The sequence below is a fragment of the Symphodus melops genome (genome assembly GCF_947650265.1).
Source record: "Symphodus melops genome assembly, chromosome: 8".
Taxonomy (NCBI): domain Eukaryota; kingdom Metazoa; phylum Chordata; class Actinopteri; order Labriformes; family Labridae; genus Symphodus; species Symphodus melops.
Window position 1 is genome coordinate 27,406,399 of NC_136698.1, and position 25,582 is coordinate 27,431,980.

The 25,582-nt window shown below is 44.9% G+C and overlaps 2 protein-coding genes across 8 annotated transcripts in view; one reads left to right on the top strand and one right to left on the bottom strand.

The window, feature by feature from the left end:
• The first annotated feature begins 970 nt into the window (after positions 1–970).
• Positions 971–25,171, top strand: cracd (capping protein inhibiting regulator of actin dynamics). 5 transcript variants are annotated; one of them, XM_079350764.1, is made up of 10 exons: positions 1,054–1,104; positions 8,297–8,421; positions 14,744–14,915; positions 15,381–15,516; positions 15,606–15,761; positions 17,568–17,783; positions 19,009–21,280; positions 21,616–21,800; positions 21,877–22,039; positions 22,948–25,171. In XM_079350764.1, exons 2-10 carry the CDS (start codon positions 8,361–8,363, stop codon positions 23,106–23,108), a joined length of 3,522 nt encoding a protein of 1,173 aa, XP_079206890.1. In that variant the 5' UTR covers positions 1,054–1,104; positions 8,297–8,360; the 3' UTR covers positions 23,109–25,171. The 5 variants fall into 5 exon arrangements, with proteins under 5 accessions (XP_079206894.1, XP_079206890.1, XP_079206891.1 ...); XM_079350765.1 differs by having other exon boundaries at positions 17,571–17,783; XM_079350767.1 differs by lacking the exon at positions 8,297–8,421 and adding an exon at positions 5,199–5,273 and having other exon boundaries at positions 1,087–1,104.
• aasdh (aminoadipate-semialdehyde dehydrogenase) overlaps positions 24,919–25,582 on the bottom strand; it is an 11,038-nt gene continuing 10,374 nt past the window's right edge. For all 3 annotated transcript variants that reach the window (XM_079350779.1, XM_079350780.1, XM_079350778.1), the window contains one exon: positions 24,919–25,582. This exon is cut by the window's right edge and continues 399 nt beyond it. In XM_079350779.1, coding sequence (XP_079206905.1) covers positions 25,556–25,582 — 27 coding nt within the window. In that variant the 3' untranslated portion in view covers positions 24,919–25,555.

A 25,582-nucleotide genomic window follows, 5' to 3' on the forward strand; every position in this document is an offset into this window, starting at 1 on the left:
ATATGTAAAGGTTTAAGCAGTGCAGCAGCTTTAAAAGTTCACCTCAACAGAAAGCTCATTTAAATATTCATGTTTGTTGAGGTTTTTATTTCTCTGAGTTTTATTTTAAAAACCTTTAGCTCCCTCTTTGAGAAGTTCATTTTATAGATGAAAACAACCTTCAGTCCATAGAAGTGTTTTTCTCCACCGACCAGCAGCTGTAAATCTGAATCTGCTCATCTGATTTGGTCCCTTTTAGAGTCCAATCGAGCAGAAAGAAGAGGAGACTTTAAGACAGTACGATCTGTGGTTGACTTTTCAAAACCGCAGCAAGCTGAAAAACAAATCCCTTTAAAATATAGTTTTAAAAAGACACCGAGAGGCTTCGAGTTCTATTTGGATTAAAAACCTGAAAATACTGAATGTGTTGTTTACATTCCCCTCCTGTCTTTTTGTCTTTTTAACTTTTCTAAACATCATATCTGGATTTTAGAAACTGGGATAAGCTCTGATCCTGATTGTTAGGAAACTCCATTTTTTAAACATGGAGTCCACTGAGAGAAAACAGATTTCAGTGGGGGCCATGGCCACCCATTTCATCTCCCTGGATCCGTGCCTGCTCCTTTCTTCAGCCTCCTCATCAATAACAATAATATAGATATTTATGTTTATAATTATGCGTCTTTGCTTTAAGAGAAATCATAATAAAGTCAGTTAATTATCAACATTGGCCTATAAAGTGAATCAAAGCAGCCTCTGGTGTAAACAGACAGGAGTGTAGCGATCCCAGCAGATAAACCCCTTCAGGGACACGTTTTATTTATTCCCTTCCATTCACCTCCTTCCGTTAATTACTTCCGAAAAGCGCGAGCTGACGTGACGTGTAACGTGCTCGTATGTTCGCGCCGCTCTCTCTCTCTCTCCTTCCTTCCTCGCGCAGCCACACCCTCCCATCCCCGTCTCCTCCGCGTGCAGCTGTGCGGGGCTGACGGTGCGTGCGACTCCCCCGTCTGTCGGGCACCCGCATCAGCAGCATCAGCAGCAGCATCAGCAGCACAAAAGGGTCGGAGCTGTGCTTACCTGAGCGCGCGGATCAACGGAGGGAGCGCGTGGAGGAAAAAAAAGGTGGAGACATTTTTCTCATTTTCTCCTTCATTGTTTGTGTTTTTGCACATTTGTCTCCATTTTCAGCACGCTGATGACCTTGTCTCTGATTACCACCTTTTCATTTCTCATTGACCCGCTCACATCTTTCTCTCCATCCATGCTCGTGTGTGCGCGCGCGCTCGTGCCATGTATGTTGGTCTCTATCTGTGTGCAGCCTAATGGGCTTGGAATTGCAATTTGATCCGACTTGAAATGGAACAACGCCGATGTCAACAGGCCAAAAGGCAATTATTGGTAATATTTGATCGAATCCAGAAGGATGCCGGGCGCGTGCAGAGCGCTGTTTTCGGTGACATGTGACACAATGTGGAGGAAAAGCAAAAAGGCCACATTCTTTGTTCTCGTCCGCCTTTTACTCCGCAATTAATAGACTGTAATCCCAGCGCGGCAGCATCCGCTTATCTGCCATTAACGGCCCCGTATCGATCCGCTCCTGTAGCGTGTGTGTGTGTGTGTGTGTGTGTGTACGTGTGCGTGCAGCCTCTCAATACACAGGTCCGAGTCGACACACAGAACAGCCTCAGATGTCACGATGCTCTCTCTCTCTCTCTGTCAGCTGGAAAACCACACACAGGCCGTATATGTGCTGCAGGCCTGTGTGTGTGTGTGTGTGTGTGTGTGTGTGTGTGTGTGTGTGTGTGTGTGTGTGTGTGGGGAGGGAGACAAATACATTTCATTTTCTACATGTCATTTAAAGGCTTTTTAAATCAATGCTGCATTAAGTGTTCGGTCAGAAGAGTGTGTGAGAGGGGAGGCGGAGCAGATGGCACACAGCCAGGGATGAACACACACTGTTACTGGTGGTACTGGTTGCACTGGTGGGTTTATGCTGCTGCTGTTCAGAAGCTGTGAACTGAAAATGGTTAAAGACAGAACATATGAAACGTGTGTTTTACAGAGGAAGCTCTCATCGTCATGCAGTGAGGGGACTTGTGAACATGTTAGTCTGTCAGTCTAACACACCCACATGATCCATGTTTACACCTAGACCAGAACCAAACTGCTCCACGGTCCACGTGCCGGTTTTTGACCCGGAAGTTGAACGGCACGAACAGCAGGAGTCGAGTCTTGGCCTTCCCTTCGGTTATCGACGTGCACACACGCCTGTGTTGCGTTCGCACTTAAAGTCCAGCGTTGAGTTTTTACGAAACGTACCGAGCTGAGCAGCTCGACATGCGACCACCACGCTGCTGTTTCACTGAGACGCTTCGCAACTTCACTGTGCATGTGTCGTTCAGCTCAGGACTTTATTAATCCTGCAGGAAGTTTTCATATGTTGCTCAAACATCACAGCTAAAGGAAACAGGGACGACGGAGCAGAAAGCTGCAGCACGAACACGACATAAAGCTCCTTCGACACAGAAACAGAAAGAGTGGACAAAACAAGAACAAATAAAATCACCAATTCTCTTCATAAGTCGGGTCAAGTTTTAAATATATTGAATAAACCTGCTGGTGATCACCAGTCCCACCTCACCAGTGATTACAGACAGTTTGGAGGGTTTTGCTCCGAAAATGTAAAAAAAAAGAAAAGTGAAACAATAAGAAATGATTCACCTGTTACCGCCTTTTAAAGAAGAAAGTAAAAAAAACACATTAGTGAGAGTGAAAGTGTTGTCTCATGTCAACAACTCCTGATCCTTAAAGGGACAGACACATTAAAAACAGTGAAAATAAATCAAAGCTGTGACACCCAAACGATGACTGATGAACATGTTTTCAGATATCTGTGGATTCCCAGACAGCCGCCATCTTTCCTGAGTCATTTCTCAACTCCTGACCTCAGACACAAACTACGGCTGTGATGTTAATCAGTCATCCTGACTCACTGTTTAAATGTGGATTGATTTGCAGTCACAGTGTTTCCTGTTTACAAAAGCGAAACAGGAAACACTCAGCTGGTTGAAAATCAGACTTAAATCAGAAGCTCCGGCCCGTTACTGAAACATGCTGTTGTGTTCATACTGTGATGCTCTGATGCAATCAGCACTTCCAAACCTTTCTCCCTCGAGCCCCCAGAAACCTGCACCCTCCAACATTTAAAGGGATTTCATAAAGCCTGGATCCACCTCCCATTTTTTTCCAGACTGTTTTTAGAAATCTGATATTTTAGAGTTTGAAGCAAACTAGCTGCTAAAACCAGGATTAATATTGAAGATCCATGTTCTCTCTATGTCATCCCCCCCCCCCCCCCCCTCCCCCCTCCCTCCAATCCCATCCGACGGGAATAGTCTCTCACTGTGGGGGTGAATTTATGAACGAGCAGATCAGGAGGAATTCAAGGACAGTCGTCCTGAAACTCAGTGGAAGCGAGCAGGAGGGCTCGTGTGTAAATAAGGCCAGAGTCAGTGAGGACAGCTGGGGGTCTTTTTACTCTCTGCCCCCTCTTTCTCTGTGAACACATGTGGGTGTGGGTCTCTGTGTGAGAGCATGTCACTGCTGCTGGGGGGTGGGGGGGGAGGGAGGGAGGAGGAGGAGGGGGGGGGTCTATTTCTGCTCACAGTCAGTCACAAACAGAGCAGGCTGTCTTTGAAGTGCTCTGCTGCTGTATTATAGGCAGCATCCAGGATGGTAAAGCCCCATCATTACCATATCCCTGAGAGGCTGCAGTGTGAAGCTGCCAGAGAAGGAGACAGAGAGAGAGTGTGTGTGTGTGTGTGTGTGTGTGTGTGCGCTCTAATGTAATCCACATCAGATCTAGAATCTAGATTTTACGTCCACTGAATGTAAATAAATGGTTCGGACTGTAACGAGCTCCACGCGGGTTTCTGACACATTTTTTCGTTAAATTAATTCAACAACATCCTGTCGGCCTGCAGGTTTTAACTCGCCTCCGATACTGAAACCCCCTCAGAATAAAATCTAATGTTCCTGTGATAAATGTTCATTATTCTCCAAACGTAGATTTCAGTGAAGCAGCATGTGAGTGTTGTTACAGCCTGGCAGCAGCTCAGCGAGCAGCCTCCATGTTCTGTGGAGAAACTGGACTCACCTTCTAAACCCAGTGAAGAATGTTAACTGGAAACAAACTGGGCTCACCTTCTAAACCCAGTGAAGAATGCTAACTGGAAACAAACTGGGCTCATGTTAGAGGCAGCTCAGCTTGCAGCCCCTCCTCTCATGTTGAGTCCTCTTTTGAGCGTCTCAGGTCCAGTGATCACCTTCATTGGTTTTGTTTTTTTAAGCAGAACTCCAACAATAATTCACATGAACACTGCAGCTCTCCTAAACTGGGATCATGTCGTTATCAGCAGCTCAGCTTGCAGTCCTCCTGACTTCCAGTTTTTCTGCAAAAAACCACGAGAGAAACTGATTTTTTTTTTAAAATGGAGAACTGCTTTACTGCTTCTAATTATCTTTACTAAAACCAATGAACAGCATCATAAAACATACAAAACAAGAAGCTTCATAATCCTCCTGTACTCCTCTCTCATTGGCTGGATTGTTGTTTCATATTGCAGTAAATTCAGATACAGAAAACGTCCTCGGTCATTTCGCTGTGCTCAGATTTGAACCTGTGTTTCCACACAGAATAGTTTATTATCGATATCTGTGACCATGATAATGTGAAGCAGATTACAGAGCGTCATAATCACACATGTGCACGCTCTCTTACTGTCAAGACACAATGAAAGTCTCTGTGTGCATCGGCCGGTTGAAATGCTGAATGCCGCTCTGTTCTCTTTGACGGAGAGACAAAGTGTCACTTTGTGCCTCCTCAGCACAGCAGCACGAACAGAGACAGGAGAACCGCCCATCTCTCCTCGCTCTGAGCTCCTCGCTGACACACCTCCTCCTCCTCCTCCTCCTCCTCATGCTGCATGTGCTCCCCTCCAACACACATCCACACCCGAGAACACACGCTGACACGAGTCTCTATCCCCGGGACATCACTGCAGCTCAGAGTAGCAATCAAATTTTTATCAACGGCAGAGCATCAAGGGGACGCAGCTCTCTTGTATGTGCATGCATGCATGCACACACACACACACACACACACACACACCGTAGCCCTCTCTGCGTCTGACACCTGACTCCAGGTAATGCCCTAGATCCTCAGTGACAGCAGGCAGGTGGAACGGCTCCGTCCTCACAGATCCCCCGGCTCACAAAGCGACTGCACAGCGGTAAGAGAACATTCTCACACACACTATTTCAACACACTTTTTTTTATGCAGCCTGACGTTAAATGTGTCTTATCTTCTCACCGTGTGTTTGCTGCCTCTTTGTGTGCAGCAGCTCCGTGTTGTTCAGGAAGATTTAATGAAGTGTGAAAATTATTATTTGACTTCGGTGTCATGTGGGGTTTTTTTTTTGTCAGCTGTGAAAATCACATCTCAGTGTTTGTGTACGCGACGCTCGAGCGGCAGCAGAAGTCCTCCTCCTCCTTGTTGTTTGTTTGTACACTGTCAGCTAACCGTTGGCTAATGTGGAAAATGTAACCACAGTCATGTGATACATGTAGCGTGTCACTCTCACATCCATTGTTTCTCCTCGTGCAGCCTGTGGACGTGCAGAGCAGAGACAAATGCCAAGAACATCTTACAGCATCACATCTGAGCGGAGAGACAACAGTACATGATTCAGTGCAGCCGGGCCCGCCGGGGTGGCACTAACCTCCTCATAGATGCTACTGTTTGTTTTTGTGCAGCTAACCACATTATTTGCTAAACTAGCTGCATGGCTCCAGGGAGGGAAATGTTGGTCAGTGGAGCTGGTTCAAACAAAAAGAAATGTCATCAACCAGCGGGACGTTCAGATCTCTGCCAGGTCCATCAGTCTGATCTGGTCTGGTCTGGTCTGGTCAAGAATCAGGAAGTGCAAAGAGGTATATTTCCAAAGCTGTTACTTAAAATATGGATGCCAGGGCAGGAAATGTTGGATGTAGAGAATCGGGGATGACGTGCAGCTCATTTTTCCAATTCTTAATTTTCCTTCGGTGATAAACTTTGGTTTTCACAGAAATGATGAATCTGCTGTCATGCTGTCCGATGGGGCCTCTTTAGGGAGGTCTCCTACTGTCATTGCAAACTTTGCACTTTTTTTTTTTGTCCCTTCATTGGAGGGATCGGAGAGTGGACAGAGATGGAAATCAGTGAGAGAGAGAGAGACAGTGGGGGGTTGACATGCAGCGACAGGCCGGATTCAAACCCCGGCCACCCGCGTAGAGGACTATAGCCTCCGTGCACGGGGATGCACGCACTAACCACTGTACCACAGCATCAACCCGTGCTGTGGTTTGATGTTTGTTCGCCCCGACAGTCCAGGAGACTCGAGCAGATTCCTGCCCGCGATCGCTTCTTGACAAGCAGCAGCTCGGCTTTTGTTTCCAGTGTGGCTGAGCATGCTAACGTAGCTATTAGCTATTATAAGCTGCTTTGTAGCTCAGCAATAAACAGTGAAGGGTGAAGTCATTGCTTCTCATGTTTTATTTTATTGAAATACTATACACACCAAGACGAACTCTTCGGCTCGTGTGTGTAAATGTACTTGGCAGTAGATTCAGATCCTGCTAGCATTGCTAAAGCTAACCAGTTGGTGCAGTGATATCTGTCTCTGGTGAACCTGCTGGACCAAACTGAAGCCAAAGAAAGCTTCCTGCAGAGATCAGCAGGCGGAGTGCACAGCGTGTGTGAACATGTGGTCAGCCTGATTCACCTGCTGCGTCGCTAACTTGAATAGTGAGAGGAGATGTGGAAGCTAAAGGAGCGTCAGAGGAGCAGCTCAGGTTCAGGTCCTCTGAGTTATCAGAACCAGAACCAGCACACGTTGGACCTCTGTGGTCTGAGCGTGTGGCAGGACGAGCTGACGGGTATTAAAATGAAAACAGTGTTTGATGTTCTTAAAATAGAAACGTCGGCTCATCGTCACTGTATTTAACATTTAATGATCCAGCCAGTTATTACGTCATAATGCTGAATAAACACAGTGAGCACTTTGGTCTCACATGGAAACTACATTTTTATTTAAGAGACAGGAAATCAGAGAGAGAGAGAAATCAGAGAGAGAGAGAGAGAAATCAGAGAGAGAAATCAGAGAGAGAGAGAAATCAGAGAGAGAGAGAGAGAGAAATCAGAGAGAGAGAGAGAAATCAGAGAGAGAGAGAGAGAAATCAGAGAGAGAAATCAGAGAGAGAGAGAAATCAGAGAGAGAGAGAGAGAGAACGACAGCCTGTGATCATCATGGGGTTCATCACCAGGTTCAAGGTTACAAAATATGTAATTATCAAAATCACGTTCAAAATAAGGTACGGATAAAAACGTGCAAAAAAAAAAAAAAAAAGATAAATAATGTTTTCACTAATAAAATCAAAATGTGCAATAAGCACAAAAGTTAAATAAAATAGATAGATAGATCTTCCCAGCCCCTATGTGACTAAGAGTAAATATAATTACAGGTTAAACCTGTGCAGTTAGCATTAGCATTAGCATTAGACTTAAACTTATATATCATAATAGAAATAGACTCTAAAACAAGACTGGAGAAAAAGTGAAACTTGTGCATGCGTGCCGTGCTCGAGTTCTTGGTGGTTTCAACCCACTAGGCCACCTGCGCCCCCGTCAGTGACGTCTCAGGAGCTCTGTGAAGACGTTTCCATATTTTATTGAGCATCTCGCTTGTTGGGATGAATCGCAGCAGAGAGCTGATGGACCGGACGCTGCACTTATAAAAACACCACACCTATAATTAGAAAGTAAACACAGCGACTCCTACTCAACAATAGCAACACTTTCTTGACTTGGAGTTTTCGCAGCAGCAGCGTGACACACACACACACACACACACACACACACACCTGTGATGTTTCCTTCCAGTATTTGTTGTTTTGCACAGGAGGGTCTTTGTCCTTGTGCACGTGACCTCGAAACGCACCGTGTTAGTTACACAACTACAGTTTGTAGAGATGACGGCTTGTTGTGTGAAACCAGCTGATTATTATTTTTTTTTCTGTTCGTGCATCAGGGAAAACTTCCTGTCTGTTTTCCGTCACATCCTTTAAAAGATGTCATTCGTCCATCCCATCCTCATGTCTCCCTCCGTGTCATGCTCACGTTGGTCTCTCTGATTCTAACAGCCCTTAAAAAGAAAAGAAAGAAAAAAAAAAAACCTGCTGTTCTTTCTGTATTTTTCCCACCGTTTTCTCCCAAAGCCACAGAGGAGGCAGCGACGACTCTCGTCTGAGTAAAACAAGCTCTGTGCAAAAGAGCAGATCGATGTTCCCGCAGGTTTTACTGCAGTGGTGTGCAGCCGTCTCGAGCTGTGCAGCTGAAATAGGTAAACCCTGAAACACAGCTCCACCGGCCGTCTGTCTGCTTTGTCAGCGAGCTACATGTGCTGCACATATACGGCCCGTTAGCCGCCTGCTGACGCCACGCTGCGGGGGCCACCGTCAGACGCTGCTGCAGGTGCAGCTTCCCCCCTCCTGATTCATCCCTGTCAAAAGATGTGTCTCTGCTTGTGTCGGGCACATGGCCGCTCCTCGTGCTTCTCTCATCCCATCTCAGGCTGCTCCGACGTCTGTCCTCCGCAGCAAACGCACTGAAACAGACACTCGCTCATCATGTGGAGCTGCAGCCAACACATGCAAACAAACAAACAGAAGAGAATCACTGTCTCTCTCTGTGTACAGCAGCAGACACGCTCTCTCTGTTCTCACACAACAAACATGCTTGTTTGCTCCTTGTTCGGCGCTGACTGCAGCCACACAGGACAAAGAGGCTTTTTTGGTTTTGTCGGGGGGGGGGGGGGGGGGGGGGGGGGGAGGCATTTCTGAGAGTCTGTCGTACTCAGGAAGGAAGCCCACAGCATGCTGATCCTGCAGGAGATAGCGGGCTCATCTCCGCCTCTCAGAACTGTCTCTCTCACTCTGGCTTTTAAAAACTGTCCGTCCCGGCTTCCTTTTGCTTTTTTCACGTTTCTGCAGAACTTTAGAAAACCTCTCCGGCTCTGCTGACGTGCTGCAGACCTTCGTATCTCGGGGTCACGGAGATAGTTTGCAGTTTGTTGTTGGTTTCTGGTTCATGTTGTGTGTGTGACCTTTCATTCGCCTCGTTTCCTCGCTGAAAGCTCGAACAGAGACGCCTCACAGGGCTCGTCTTGCTTTTTGAACAGCGGCGTCTTTATCGAGCCAATCAACCACGAGCTGTTCTGCAGGAGCTCTCAGAGCCCAGCTCGCTGATGATGATGATGATGATGCTGGAGGTGATGAAGAGCAAAATAACAAAAGAAAGAGTCTGAGTCCTTTTCATTCTGTTGTGTGTGCCCCCCCCCCCCCCCCCCCCCCACACACACCACACACACACACACACACACTTGCTCCACTGCAGTAGAAACCAACACAAGCAGAGCCGCACTCACGTCCTCCCTCTCTCATCACAGCAAAGGTGTGCAGTAACCATGGCAACGGACGCCATGCAAAGTAAGCGTGACATGCTTTCGGAGGTAACCGACTCCAAAGGCCCAGGTAAAGAGCGAAAACAAGAGGTTCACCTCTTAAAGAGACAGTGCGTTATAGAAGTGTGCACATAATGAGGATGAAATTAAATTGTGACCGTCTCTTAAGAAGTGCTCGGCGTGATGGGTTGCTATAGACTTGGTTTGCTGTGTCCACCTTTTGCTGTAGTGCTGATTCTGATCCTTCTGCTTTCCTTCTCATGTTTTTTTTTTTTCTCAGATTTTTCAGAATAAAAGTACGATAAATCGTCTGCACACTTCTCCCAGCATGCAAACAGCCGTCACAGTCAGAACTAAAGCCAGAGACTTTTCCTGCAGAGGTGGTGGAGACCCAAACCGAGCTTTAAGAACGGGAACGTTGAACACATCAGTGTCCTCTGATGCGTTAGCTCCACCTGGACAGACGGGTCCAATTTATGATTATTTTTTTTTTATGAACTCTTACCACTCGGCTCCCGGCAGCCGGAGTCAGAGGAGTTGATGGTTGAACGCTGAGGCTGCAGAGATGACAAGCAGCAGCGATGAGTGCATGCTTAAAATGTGTTCCTGCTGCTCTCAGTGGCAAACAAACAAACAAACAAACAAACTGCTGTGCAGAAAAGCAGGCGAGTTGATTTCTCCAGTGTTCAGTAGCCTGCTAGCTCACCTTTGCTAGCATGCTAGCAGCTGCTGGCGTCATACAGTATTGAACAGACAGACATGAAAGTGGTTTCGATCTTCAAACAGGAACAAGCGCCCTCACCAAACTGACAAACTGTCCATTATCACATCCATCAGTGGACTCTAAAGTAACCTGAATGTTACTCTGCACTCTGAGAGACATCCTGAACGTCCTCCTGCTCACATGCTTCTCCTTAATCTGCCTTCATCACATGAAATGAAATATTTCCTCTGATCAGATTTCTAGAATGAATCACGAGCACGCTCTGTGTCCAAACAGCCAAGCTGCACTAAGAGCACACAGGAAGTCAGATTTAACCCCCGAGTGGCGGCCTGGTGCTGCCGCTCAGTCCTCGATACGCTGCGGGACAAATGGTCCATTCTGATTTCACGCCTGAGTGTGCGTACAGGCCCGTAGCAATGCATTATGGGCTTTATATCAGAGCGCAGAAAGACGGAGGCTGCAGGGAAACAGAACATCAGTGTCACGCAGAAACATCAGTGGCTGCTCACAGAGTTCAACCAGCTTTGTGAGGTACAAAAAAAAAAAAGCTCTTAATTAATATTAAATAAATACAAGTGATGCTGCATGCAGGAAACATTATCAGACAGAAACGTGTTTGTTTGTTTGTTTGTTTGCACCAAAAAAGAAAACATTAAATATGAATAGCAAGCACGGAAAAACCTCCCCAAGAAATATAGAAAATAAATCAACAACAACCAGAAGAGAAAAATAAAATAAAATAAAAACAAATAATGAAAGAAAAAAAATACAAGTTCCATTTTAATGTAACTCACTTAAGTCAGAAATAAAAACATGAGTTTAAATAATTAGATTGAAATGAGCATGTGAGGAGTCTTTGATTTAGCAGGTGAAGTTTTAGAAGCATTGAGGGATGAAGATAATCTCAGATTAGAGCTGCAAAGATAAATTATTGATTTTGAAGAAAATGATTTTTATATTGATTTGATTGTGTCAGACACATTTAAATCAAAATGCTTTTTAAACACATTTATTCTCAGTGGACGTGTGGAGCAGCTTTTCTATTCAGACCTTTTTAAACTCATTAAAATTCATTTCATACAACACAAAAAAAAAATCATATAAAAGTGAACAATAAAATAAAAGTCAAGCAGCAGTAAAGACAGAAGACTCTGTGTCTCATCTTACACATCCTGCTGTTTGTGGATTTTCTGCCCCGTGACCTCAAGTCGAGGAAAATCTGATTCTTGTTTATTTGTAGATGAAAAATATTAGATTTTTTTGGTTTAAACAAAAACAAACAAGAAATCCAAAGATGTGACTTTGGCCAGTGGAACTCTGGGATGAGTTTTTTTCCCGACTTTTTGACATTTTACAGTCAAACTGTTTTATCAGTTCATCATGAAAATGATTATTAGATTATAGATTATAAAGAATCTTTAGCTGCAGCCCAACATAAAACTACAACACGTTTTTTATTTTTATGACATCTCTGTTTTAAATTAGACATTTGAATCCTAAATATGAACAAAGACAAACGGATATAAAGAGCAGAGTAAAAAGAACAAAACAAAGCAGCATTAAAAGTTCAGTAACTTCAGACATGAAGATGAATCTCCTGATAGAGTTCGATGGGAGGAGACAGAACGTCTGTTTAAACATGTAAAGGTCACTCAGTTTATATTTTTAATACGTGTTTTGTTTTTTTGGAGCCACTTTTTTTTTTTTTTTTTTTTTTTTTAAACAATTAAGCCACATTACATTAAAAGTTATTTTTTTAAATTTTTTGCACGGTGAAGTAAACGACTTTTCTTGTGTGAGGTTAGAAACCGTCGTATACAGAAGTAAACTGATGTTTATCTTCCTGCTTCATGCAGGGAATGTGCAGACGTGTAACCCCGTCACACACACAGGCTGAAACATCCACACGTGCACTAACGGAGAGATGTCAGAGTGAGCGGGCTGCACATGAAAGAACAGTCTGGGTGCAGTGCCTTGCTCGAGGGCAGCTACCGGACCAGTTTTCAGACTTAGTGACCCTTGGGTGCCCGATCCCGAGTCCCTTCAGACCGAGCTGCTGCCTCTCTTTGTCAGAAGTCTAAAGGCAGCGAGCTCATTTAAACTCGCTCCTCTCATGGAGCTGTGCGTGTGCTTAGCGTGTGCTTAGCGTGTGCTTAGCGTGTGCTTAGCGTGTTATAACAGACATGTTTCTGGATCGGATTCATCATATAAATGCATACAGACTCTCCAGCACAGGAACAACGATGCTCACTTCAGAGACGAGAAATTAGTTGTGCTGTGTAATTTCCCATGATGCTTTGCGTGCGGAGTGAAATCCCACACCAGATGCTACTTATAGCTCTGAAAAGGATCCACAGAGCCTGAGAACGGCCGCCTGCTCGTCGGTGTAGAGTGGCTTTGTAGCTGTGTAACCTTAGGTCAAACCTCCACCACACACACACACACACACACACACACACACACAAAGCGGTTCTCTTCTGTATTACATTTTAAAGTTAAATAAACAATCCACAAATCTCCAGGTGAAACTTCAGTTGAACTTTTACTGTCATGAAGACACTTAAAGTTTAAAGTTAGTAACCGGTTCATCGTTTCATTTCCTCGTTGACTTAGCGACACACACTGCAGTTTCCTCTCGCTCTTCTTCAGTGCGTTTCAAACGTATTCGCCTCAGATAACAGGATTGTCCCCCATGCTGATGCTTTAGAGACTCTGCACTGTGATTATCTGTCATTAAGACATCATTAAAAGTTCTTTGCTTTAGTAACGCGTCAGAATAAGGTCTGAGTCCAACATCAGACGCTTAAAGGGAGATTCTGCTGGTTTTTCATTTCTTCATGACTTCTTGGTTAAAGAGGAAGAATCAGTGTGTCGACGTCTTCAGGACATAAAACGACTCTGCTATCTTATCGACTCTGTCTTAGAGGTCAAACGTCCACACGGAAACAAATGACAGAGGTGGAGCTCAGGTGAACCTTCGTCCTCCTCACAAACTGCTCCAACGTGGCTAATTATGCTAAACTTACTTCCTGCATGGAATAAAAAGTGGACCGTTTGTCCCGATAAAGACATTAACTTAAAGCAGGGGTGTCCAAACTTTTTTTTTCTCGCAGGTTTTTAAAAAAATATTTTTTAAATAATGTTGTGAGAACTTTTTGTACTTTGACCTCTTCAAAAATAACATAAATACACAATAAATAATTTCAGTGGGAAACTATTTTGTTCTTATTTTCTGGAAAAAATGTCGATCAGAATCCAAAAGTTTGCAAAACAAACCCTTTAATAGAAGGACTTTGATTTTTTTCTGTTTTTTAATTTGTTTTTCTCAGAATCAAGTCTGTAATGTTGTTATAAATGTTTTTTGTAAAAGCTTTTTGTCTTTAGCTCAGGTTATTAAACAATATTTAATAACCTTTGAATAACCAAAATTATGCAAAGGTTCATTTTCATAGTTCATAAAAAATGTGGAAAATAACAAAAGCCATTTAAAATAAAAAATAAAAAACATTTTACGGAACATTTTCTATTATTAAATATCTTTCAGCCCATCGCTAACATGAAAAATAAAAGCAACAAAATATGCCATCTGAGGCCTCGGGACAAAATCTTCTAATTCTTCGAATAAAGTCAGGGGCCCCTGACCCCTGAAATGGCCCCCGGGCCGCACTTTGGACTCCGCTGACTTAGAGCACCAACATCCGTCTTGGATGAAACTCTGAACATGTTTGTATCTGCTGTGTTTAACACGTGGTGGAGTTACTCAGAGGGGCGATGCTGCTTCAGCTAATTCAACTGAGCTTTAAATGGAGTCTGGTTATGTAACGGCTAATTCTGTAAAAAAAAAAAAAAAAAAAAAAAATCTCATAATGTTTGAAATAGTTTCGTCTCTTTTCTGTTCTCAGACACAATCATCTTAAATGGACTCATCCTGGGATTACTTTGCAGCCTGCAGGATGAATCAGTCTTACAGTCTATGATACCAACTGGGATCTACTGATCATTCACACAAAAACATCTAAAAATAGAGATCAAGTTAGAGAGAGAAAAAAAAAAAAAAAGCATTTCCCTTAAACTGCTGCAGCCTGATGGATGTGCAGGATGTTGTTTATTAGTGCGCTCCTTCCTTCGGGGACCAATCAGGGTTTTTCCTGTTCGAGCTGATAATTCATTTCTTTTCACTTTTTCTGAAGCTGCTGTGTCTTTGCTTGTTTTTTTTGTTCATGCCTGTTGTTGTGTATCCTCCCAACTTCCTGTCAGTAAGAGTAAACAAAAGGAGCCGAGGTTTTCTTTTCACTCCATCTGCTTTTTTGATTTATTTCCTTTTAATTCAGCCACTGGCATTTCATCATCCACACACACACAAACACGCCCATAAACACCGTCCTGCTCGTGAGCCGAGCCCGGCGGAGGAACATGAGGATCGATGGCGTGATTGCACGTCCCACTGGTTGTCTCATCTGTTTTCTTTTTGGCCGACAGAGAGAAGGCGACAGGGCAAATTCCAGCCCTTCAGACGGCTCTTTGGGAAGAAGAAGAAGAAGAGGGAGGCGAAGGGGGGATTTGATGGAGCGGAGCTGAAGGCGAGCTTTTCTACCGGGGAAGTGTGCAATGGAGTCACATCTGACGAGGAGGAGCCCAATCCAAGTCTGAGGTGAAGAAGTGCACACAGTTTCATTTTTTATGTGCTTTGTTTGACTTACACATTATGAAACTGAGCTTTCTCCTTTTTCTCTTTTGACTCACCGCTGATAAAAACTGTAAAAAAAACAGGTCTTATCAATAATCGAGGGCATGTATGGAGGATCAGCACATCTCTGTCTTTCATTCCCAGGACAGGAAAGTGTTAAGAGCAACTTTTATAAATGCTCATAAAAGCTGTGGTTATGCAATCTGTCGACTGAACGTTGACGATCTGCTTTAATCACAGCTTGTAAAAGACTCGGCGCTCCTTTAACCGGCGGGCTCGAGCTGCTGCCGTGTTGAGAAGTCATTCATTTCTCTGTGTGGATTTACAGATCAGGCTGCAGCTATCTCATGATAAATGAAGGAGTGACAGTAATGACACGCTGCAGCACTGAAGACGCTCCTTCTCTCTCTTCTTCTTCCTCTCCTGCAGGGAGTTGAATCCCATCGGGTCTCGAGCTCTCTCTCACGACAGCATCTTCATCCCAGAGGAGCCGGTGACCGAGGCCGGCGGTCCGGATCACAGCATGTCGCAGGAAAACGTCTCAGATAAAGTCCGGAATCTGCAGGTGGGACTCGTGGTGGAGTGCACTTTCTCTCTCTTAAACATTTTTGCCCTGCAAATGCAAAGTGCAACTTTTCACTGTTGATCCCACAGAGGCAGATCGCACAAGGCATAAAGTTTGGCCAGAGGCCTCCGTCTCTGAGGAAAAGCGAAGGAGACGAGGGAAGTTCAGATGAGGAAGAGGTTCCCCGCAGTCCTCTGAAGGTTTTGGCTCAGGTGGAGTCTGAGCCGGCAGACACAGAGACCAAGGTAAAACAAAAAAACGTGAACTTTTCTCTCTGTTTGCAAGTGTCAGGAAGTACCTTTGAATAAATAAATATGAAGGTCAAAGGGCTGCATGATAAGTGCAAAGTTTTATCAATGCAATAATGCAATAAACAAATGGCAAAGGTCTGATTTAACCGTGATAAATACAATGATTAGTGCTGCTTTCTCCTTCAGCTCGTGTATATTTTAAAGGTTCTTACCTTGACAAGCTTCATATGAAAATGATCAGCCACCATCAGAGTAATTACAGTAATTAAACAGCCCAAACTAAAAGATATCAGTGTCACATTATGGAGAGATGAGCACGCATCACATGTTTTTCTTCATCAGTGTGGGGACTCAGATGTAAGATTCAAATGTTAGTTGCCGACGATTCAGCCTATAAACTTCCAGCATTTATTTGGAACAACATCGAGCACATTTTTGTATCGCTGTTTTTCTCGTAGATCGAATGAGACATGTTGCAATGTCACTTTTTCTTAATATCTTTCACCCATAAAAGAGTAAAAGAAGATGATTAATATCTCTGAGGGTTTTTCCCTCAGTGGAGACCAAAGACCGGTCTGTCAGTGACAACTGACAACAATCATTTTTTAGTGTGAAGTAAGACTGAGAGGAGCTTTACTGAAGCTCTGCTGCTTTAAGTCTTTATTTAATTAATGTAAACTGTCTCACAGCTGTTCTTTTTTTTTCTTTTTGCTATTTGATGCCGTTTATATTCCGTTTTACTGTTTTTTTTGGAGCTTGTTGTGACACCCAAATTTGGGGGATCAATAAAGATTATCCTTATCCTTTGTGTCCAACATGAAGTGTCCTGCAGGTGATGAGAGATCACATGGCTATATTTTCTGTGGACAGATAATTCCACCTGTTTCCTCTCATCTTAATGTGGAGGAATTCTCAACTCAAGAAACATGAATAAAAAGTTTTTCCTTTTATTTAAACGCTCATCACATCCACTTTTTAATTAGATGTAGGTGATAAACATTCTGGTTGAGTCTGCCTCTAAGCTGTGTTGATATCTAAAGAGTGTCTGATGATGAGTCACCTTCCTGTCATAGAGTGAGATGCATTCTGGGTATTAAAGGTCCCATATTATGAACTTTTTGGGGTTCATATACTAATTTATGTGTCCGCTAAAGTACGTTAACAATCCCTAATGTTTGAATAAAGTGTCTGTTTTCATACTGCCGCTTCATGCAGCCTCTCTAACATCTGCCTGTTTTTCTAATGCTCAGAATCCCCCACGTGTGTCAAGTCTGATCTGATTGGTTGGCCGATCTGTTCTCTCGTAATTGGTCAGTCGTTCAGTTTTGTTCTCGGATATGTCCCGCTCGTTTTATCATATCAGGAATGCTACAGTCGGAGAGAAGCTTGTGCTCGCTACAACGCGCCAATGAGCTTGGATTAGGGATATCATTGGTTTGTGATGTCACAAACCCATTTTCAACGGGGGGGGGGGCTAGGGAACGAGCGTCACATGTGGCTAATGCTACTGCTAACAGGAGAAGGTAGGAGAGGTCGCGTAAGACACCTGTAAAAAACACTAAAGAGCTAAAACCAGAAAAAGAGAGACCTTTAAAAATCCCGAGTTTGAACAAGAGCGTTGTTTACCATCCTTCCTTTTTCTGTTCGCACTGTATTTAATTTATGTCAAATATTCTCCAAATTGAGAATGAAACGGTCCATCCGACAAAGTAAGAGTGTTGAGGGCTCTTTGAAGGTAAACAGAGTGAGGTTGGGTGTATTTTTGTCTTCTGATTCATTTCTCTGTTGTTGTGTCTGAAGCAGGTCCAGGGGGCTCAACATGCTGAACCTCATTGCACCCCGGTGAAGTCTCCCAGGTCCAAGCGAGTTCTCCCCCCTACTGGAACCATCGAGTCCATCAACCTGGACGCCGTTCCACAATTTGTTCCTCGCTTAGACAACACTGCTGCCAAACACAAACTGGCTGTCAAACCTAAAAACCAGAGAGTGTCCAGCAAACACCGGAGGTTTACCCAGGTACCCAATGAAGCCATGCTATTATGTTGTTGCTTCACCTGTCTGTTTCCCAGACATGAAAATCCTCAAATATCTCACTGGTCACCCTTTGAAATAATTAATCATTTTTAGGGGTGGGACTTGATTAACATTTTTTTTACTAATTAACTCGGGCCTTTCTAATTAATTAACCGAAATTAATCACATTTTAAGTTCATCACAATATTTGCCCTAAAAAGCTTCTAAATCTAAAGTTTCATAAAGCTGTTGGATCTTGTTTGAAATAGTTTTTCTGCACAGCAGCTGGAAAGTTGGATCACACGTTGCTATCTGTAGCACATTATCTAACCCCTTATCTTCTACCACTAATAGTGGTCTACAGTCCAGAGCGATCAATTTAGAGAGTGAGTTTATAAGTTTATCAGACGTTTAATTACTAATTTTGGTCCTGAAGACAGTCATTTAGTCGAGTTTAGGCTGCAAACGCTTCTTGTTCCTACTTAGAGAAGCTAGCGAAAAGCTAGCACGAGGCTAGCAAAAAGCTAGCATGAAGCTAGCACGAAGCTAGCAAAAAGCTAGCTAAAGCTAGCACGAGGCTAGCGAAAAGCTAACGCGAAGCTAGCGATAAGCTAGCGCGTAGCAATGACAAACAGTTCCGCGCTGTTTATGAGGCAAACTGTGATTAAATGCGTTAAAAAAAAATTAGCGCGTTATTTTCTTGTAATTAATTAATCGTAATTAACGCGTTAAAGTCCCACCCCTATTATTTTTATGGAAAAATAGGTGAAAAAGTGTGTTTTATGATCAGTCTCAATAGAGACCAGTAGGATGATGTTTATAGCATTCAAGACAGTTGTTTGTTACATGATCTCTTTGCACATGTTGAACACATACGTGCAGCAGCCCGGTTTTAAATGGCCTCTTTCCCTCAGTTATCTGTACCTGAAGCGTATCCATCATCACTGTGTCTCAGGAAAGCATCTTTCTAATTTGTAAGGAAACCTACAATGCTGAATATGTTGTTTGGATGGTCTCCAAGGTTCAACACAGAATCCTGTTCTTAGTTTTAAGGACAAAGTGGAAAGTTACATACTGTAGATCAAGAACGATCTTTATGTGTACCAAAAAGTCTTTTAACACGTTTTTTTTTTTATACAGCCATACTACTCTCTAGGGATGGGATTAAAGAGATATTTACCACCTTTGCAAAAAATATAAACACTGATTATATTTTTAACATCTGCAGGACCTCCAGGAGGTTTCTATTCCGGGTGTGCTGCAGGAGGAGCTCGAGGCAGCAGGCGTCTCCTCAGCGGAGCGGCGCAGAGCTTCTGTGGAGTCCCTGGATGGCTTCAAGAAACAGAGACTCCATGAGGAGGAGAGACAGGAGACGAGGAGGAGGAGGGAGCTGGAGGAGCAGAGGCTCATACGGGAGGAGGAGGAGAAGAGGAAGAGGGTTGCCGAGGAGCTAAGGCTGCAGGAGCTGGAGGAGGAGAGGTGTCGTAAACAACGGGAGGAGGAGGAGGAACAAAGGCTGAGAGAGGAGGAGGACAGGAGGAGGAGAGAGGAAGAAGAAAGGAGGCAGCGAGAGGAGGAGGACAGGAGGAGGATAGAGGAAGAAGAAAGGAGGCAGCGAGAGGAGGAGGACAGGAGGAGGAGAGAGGAAGAAGAAAGGAGGCAGCGAGAGGAGGAGGAAAGGAGGATGAGAGAGGAACAGGAGCGCAGGCAGCGTGAAGAGGAGGAGAGGAGGAGAGAGGAGGAGGAAGAAGTGAGGAGGCAGCTGGAGAAGAGGAGGAGACAAAGCGAGGCAGAGGAGGAGAGAAAGAAAAAAGAGGAAGCGGAGAAGCTGAGGCTGCAGGAGATGGAAGAGAAGAAGAAACAAATGGCCGAGGAGAGGACGAGGAGGGAGGAGGAAGAGGAGCAGAGGAGGCTGTCGATGGAGGACGCTGATGGCTGCTCGGATCCACTGGAAAGGAAGAGGAAGGCGGAGGAGCTTCGATGGAGGGAGATGGAGGAGAGACAGCGACCCTTCTCTTTCAAAGTTTCCTCTGGAGATAAACAGATTCTGTTCCAGAAGGTGAACCTGACGCCTGTAACGCCAGCTTCCAGCCAACAGGGCGGCGCTGCAGCCGAGCAAAGAGAAAGTACCAAGGCCTCCTCTTCCTCTGAAGGAGCAGACTCTCCAAACCTGCCAACATCTCCGTACGTCCCCCACACCGCCATCCTTGTCACGGGCGCTCAGCTCTGTGGGACGGCGGTCAATCTGGACCAGATCAAAGACACGGCCTGCAAGTCTCTACTCGGTCTGGGAGAGGACAGGAAGGCACAGGGAGCCCCGCCCACCAAGGGCAAGACATCACCGGACCGCAAGTCTGGCAAAACTAAATCCCTCAACGAGTCCTCGCTCTCTCCGGATCAGTCCGGCTCCGCGGTCCTCGCAGAGTGGGCAAGCATCCGATCTAAAATATTCAAAGGAGTCGAGGAGGGAAAATATGACGAGCATGAGCCGAGCAAACAGCCGGGAGCTGAAGAACAGCCCGCCTTCTCCCACACCAACCTCAGAAAGACCATGTCCGCCAGCGCCAAGTTCTCCATCACACCTGCGAGGAAGAAGTTTGGAGATTCCAACAGGAACTCGGAGGTCTTTGGTGCAGAAGAAGTAGCCGATGAAGTCGCTGCTCCTCCTGAAACTCCTCCTCCCACAGCCAGCCGTCCTCAAAGCAGGACCAGTAAAACCGTCCGCATCGTCGAGAGAGGCTCGGAGGAGTGCATGTTCGCCAAAGACCTGCCCTCCTTCCTGGTTCCGAGTCCGGGAGCCAAAGCTGAGGCGTCGGAGCTGAAGAACCGGGCGAAGAGCGAGACAGAGACGGGAGACGGAGAGGATGGAGGACAGGACGGGGAGGACAATTCTTCCCCCTTTGGCATCAAGCTGCGGAGGACGAACTACTCGCTGCGCTTCCACAGCGAGCAGTCCACGGAGAAACGGAAGAAACGCTACAGCGCCGGGGACAGCTTCGATGGCGTCCCTTCACCTCTCACCCCCATCGAGCCGGACTCTGACACGTCCTCTGTCTTCTCTGAGAAGTCCAGTCCGTCGTCGCCCTCCAGCGAAGGCATCGTTGGCAAGTTCTCGCACGCCTCTGCCTCGCCTGCCTTCCCTCGGGGTAAAATGGGTAAGTCGACCAGCGTCGCCGCGCACACTGATGCTGAGAAAGTGGTTTCCAAACCTCCGATCTACCGCAGACCCACCACGTCACCAAAACCAGTCCCCACGCCGCCCCCGTCGCCGCTACCCAAAGCGTCCCCCGGGCCTCCCAGCGACGTCCTGATCCAGAGGACGGGCGCCGCCGCAGAGACGTCCGACCAGGAGCAAACGAGGAGCGAGGAGGCTTCGACGATCACCCGGATCAGCCCCGTCCAAGGAGAGGAGGAGCCGAAGGAGAAGAGATCCTTCTTCCCCTCCATCAACATCCCCTGGAGAGAGAAGACGGACAGGAAGACGGAGCTCATCAGGAAGGGTCAGTCCGAGATTTTAGCTAACACTTAGCTCAAGAATTCAGAGTATTTTAAATTCATCGAGAAGGAATTTTTAAAAACAATTCATGAGATTTGGAACTTTTTTTTTTGGTAATTGAAAAGGTAAACTGTTAAATAAGATAAAAAAGTCCAAAAACAAAAAGTTCACACTTAGTGATGATGTAACACAGACACATTATTCACTCCGACTTCATCCAGAGTTTCTTCTTCCAGCCGCCTCGCGTTTTGTTTTTCTTAAGCTGTGAAGTCGAAGCAGCTTGATGATGCTCCACCTGATCCTTCTAACATTCCCGTTTGTTTGTGTCCCGCCCTGCAGAGAAGCCGTCCCTGCAGAGCAGACACTCTTTGGACAGTTCGAGGGTCCAGGAGAAGGAGGCGGGGCCTCTGTGGATCACGCTCGCTCTGCAGAAGCAGAAAGGTTTCCGGGAGCAGCAGCAGAACCGAGACGAGCGTCGCTGCATGCGAGAGTCCAAGATGGCTGAGAGACAAACTCGAGACAGCGTACGTGTCCCACATCCCCGTTCATTCACAAATCCTCCCACCGTTCTTCCTCTCATCCATCGCATCTCCTCTGCAGGTCGCCGTGCTGAGCCCCACAGAGAGCCGAGGCAGCGGCAGCACCAGTCCGTCCTCCAAGCCTCAAACACCGGAGGAGCCGAAGAGACCCGACAGCCTGCAGGGACGATTCGAACGCCGAGAACAACTGAAGAAATCCAGCACTTTACCGAGCTCTGTCACCGGTAATAAAAAGCCTCCAAGCTGACGATTATCATCTCAAATGAAACATGAGACATCATCTCTATTTATTCTACGCAGCAAAATACCACAGTTATAAAAAGGGATCTGATATTATATATAGTAAATGGTCAGACTTATCTATATGAGATATTCTTACAACAATATCCAGTTGAAAGAAATATCTCTAAACTTTGTCATTAACTTATTTTCTTTATTCAGAATTAATCAAACATAGATCTCATGAAGCTGGTAAAAAAAAAATATATATTTTTTTTTTTTTGCAGGATTGAAAAATCTGTTTTCTGCCTTTTACTTCAGAGTAAATTGAATATTTAAGACTGTTGAACAAAACAAAACTGTACCTAACGCTTAATAAAGAAGAACATCTTTAAAAATGATCTGATGATGTAAAAAAGGGGAAAAATTTCTTTTTATGAATAATTTAGCTGCAGCAATAAATCGATTCTTTAACTTCCTTGCAAAAAAAAAAAAAAAGTCAGCTTAATCTGTAAAGGACAAATTGTACAATATAAAACAGACTTTTTTATTTATTCAGAAATCTGTATCATATTTTTTTTAGTTTAAAATATATAAAAACTTGGACAAGCATGAATTAAAACTCGCCGTAAGAATCAGAGTCCAAATAATGGGTCCGCCGCCAACGAAGAGACAAACGTTGTGGAATGCATATTAATATAACAAATTAAAAACACTCAAAATCAGAAAATAAAGGCACCAGAACAATGCTGCATCTTTATCCATACACACTGAGTCCTCCAGGCCTGTAGGGGGCGCCGAGCAGAAATGTTTTATTTTCACCAGATGGAGAGAGAGAATGCATTTACATTTGACTTGATCTTAACATTTTCATTGATTTCAGAGTAATTCTTGCCCGGTTTTGTTGTTTCAGTTGAGATTGCAGACTCCACGCCGTCGCCCCCTGCTGTCAAGGAGGTGTCAAAGCGCTTCCCATCCACCGACTCCCCACAGGTGTCCACAGAGCCTGCCTGGCTAGCCCTCGCCAAGCGGAAGGCCAAAGCGTGGAGCGACTGTCCTCAGATCATCAAATAACACCAAACCTCCGCTCCACACACACACACACACACACACACACACACACACACACACACACACACACACACACACACACACACACACAAATAACACACACACAAATAACACATACTGGCTCTGGCCTGCACTAAGACTACACACTGCCCACAGACTCTCCTGCTCCCTCCCCTCCTTAAAAAAACATACCTGACTGTGAAGTAACGCCCTCCGTCACCTCAAACCCCTGACACACACACACACACACACACAGTCTGGTACTATCATCATGTTAAAGTGCGCTTCACATTCAGATACTCTCAAACAGCTGCACAGAGTTACGTAAACTCAAGTCGCCCGCATGCACATACTGTATACAAACATACGCACACGTATAGACGCAGATAGAAACACAACGCAGTACTAAGCAGCCAATCAGAAGCAGGGATGGCCTTTCGCAACGGCCAACCCTGACCTTTTTTTTTTGTTTATTTTGTAGCCAACCGTGTCACCTTCATTGTAAATAAACCATTGGCTCATAAAAAAAAAAAAAACAACAAAAAAGAAACTGGTGAAACGTGTGTATTGGAGAGTGTTTAAATCAGCCGAGGGTTAACTGTCTGTGTTTAAAGGGCTACCAGTTAACTATAGTGCCACCTGTGGACCACTGGTGGAAGTGTTTCATCCTCTGTGCCCTTGTTGGTATTATTTCTGTGCGTTTCAACAAACTATCTCCTCTCTGAGCCTTGTTTTTTTTACTCGTATATTTGAAGCAGAACAACTTTCACTGTGGCCGTTAACGACTGTGAAAGCTGACAGAGACGCCGCTGTACTTTTTTTTTTTGCCATTTAAAAGTCACACAAGTGGAAAACACCTAAACACAGCACTTAAGACCACAAGTGTTACGAGGCATTTACAGAGAGAGCATTTCTAATTGTGTCTATTTGTGCATCCTTGTCCTGCCTGTCAGCCTCCGTCCTCCCGTCTGACACCGACGACCTTCTCCGTGTGCGTTCTCGAATGTCTCACCAGTAACCGCATCTACCTACAATGAATCCTAAAGGTTATCAAGGGAAGAAATGACCTGAGAGGTACGACTGTTTTATCATCCTCTCTATACGATCAGAAATCGTTTTTTAAAGCCCCGTTTCCACCGAGCGGTTTCAGATCGGTTCGTCTCAGTACGGCGTGTATTTCGTGGCGTTTCCATCGATTTAAAGGCGGGAAAGATTCCCATATTACCGAGCCGTACCGTCCTACTTATTGGGACCCTTCTGTTGGGGTGCCAAGAATATCGATCCGACCTTAAAAGGTGGAGCTGAACGCTGCAGTCCGCTGATTGGTCCCGTACGACGGTGGCGTTAAAAGAACAAACCCCGCCCACAGCCTCCTCTGAAACACAGCTGGGCGGAGTTTAGTAATAAAGAGTCACATGTCAGTGACAGAGGCGATGAACTGCTGGATGTCGGTCTTTGTTTACTGTTGAATTTATTAGCGCTGTACTCTGTTGTCGCGCTGCTATGATGTCATGCTATCACGTAGCTAACGCGGCTAACTGCATCCGGCTAACACGCCGCTGACCACAGAGAGCACGTGTTGGAAACACAAACAGGATCAGACTGAACCAAACCGTCCTGATCCAGACCGGACCGCTCGGTGGAAACGGGGCCTTAACTGTGACGTTGACCCCCTGCTGGCCATTTGAAAGACTGCAGTTTGAAAGAGGCACGTTAGCATTAGCTTCACTTCCCCAAAAAACAGAAGGATACGTCCAGTTCTTAAAGAGTCGGAGACACAGTGAAGACACACTGAAGAGGAGCGAACACAAGCTGCATAAAACAATAAAAAGCTTTATTTGGATTTTATTACAAACTCTGGTATGCTAGCTTGAAGACGCGGATGTACAAACGGAGACATGAGAAGGCTGTTGACGTGATTTTTTTTTTTGTGCTAATGGAGACATTCACCTGCTTGCTGTAACATAAGATTTTTGTCCTCCTATAACACTGTGGTGTGTGTCGGCCATCACTTCCTCGGCAGTGTGATACAATCTCACAAAAACATTTCCTGTAAGAAAAACAAACAGCAGCGTTCTCTTCTCCCGCCGCGCACAGGAAGTGACGCGTACGCACGAAGAGCACCGAGGTGGGAAAGAGCAGAAAGAGTCACTTTGTTGTTTCTGTTTCTAATGTTGGTCGTGCACAATAGTGTAGTGTGCGCAGTGTTACGTGTAACAAGGAAAATGTTTGGTATTATTTGCACTTTTTTTTTTTTTTTTTTTTTGGTCCCACTTAGAGATATTCACGAGAAGATTCTTAAAGAGAAACAAAATGTTATGAATAATGTAAATTAAATACTGATGTCTGAACAGAGCGGCTGCAGACTCCTCATTATCCTGAGCTTTAATTAAAAATCTGATTTCCCACAGCTCCCGCTCTCCTCCAGCACCGACATGTAAGGAGTCTTATTATGAAACCAGCTCGTCCTTTTCTTC

Bases quoted from the DNA above. Each gene is read 5' to 3' on its own strand.
- cracd (XM_079350764.1), top strand. From the start codon at position 8,361: ATGTTCCCGCAGGTTTTACTGCAGTGGTGTGCAGCCGTCTCGAGCTGT. The intron at 14,916-15,380 runs GTGAAGAAGTGC...CCTCTCCTGCAG, and splicing joins GAGCCCAATCCAAGTCTGAG to GGAGTTGAATCCCATCGGGT. The intron at 22,040-22,947 runs GTAATAAAAAGC...TTGTTGTTTCAG, and splicing joins TTTACCGAGCTCTGTCACCG to TTGAGATTGCAGACTCCACG.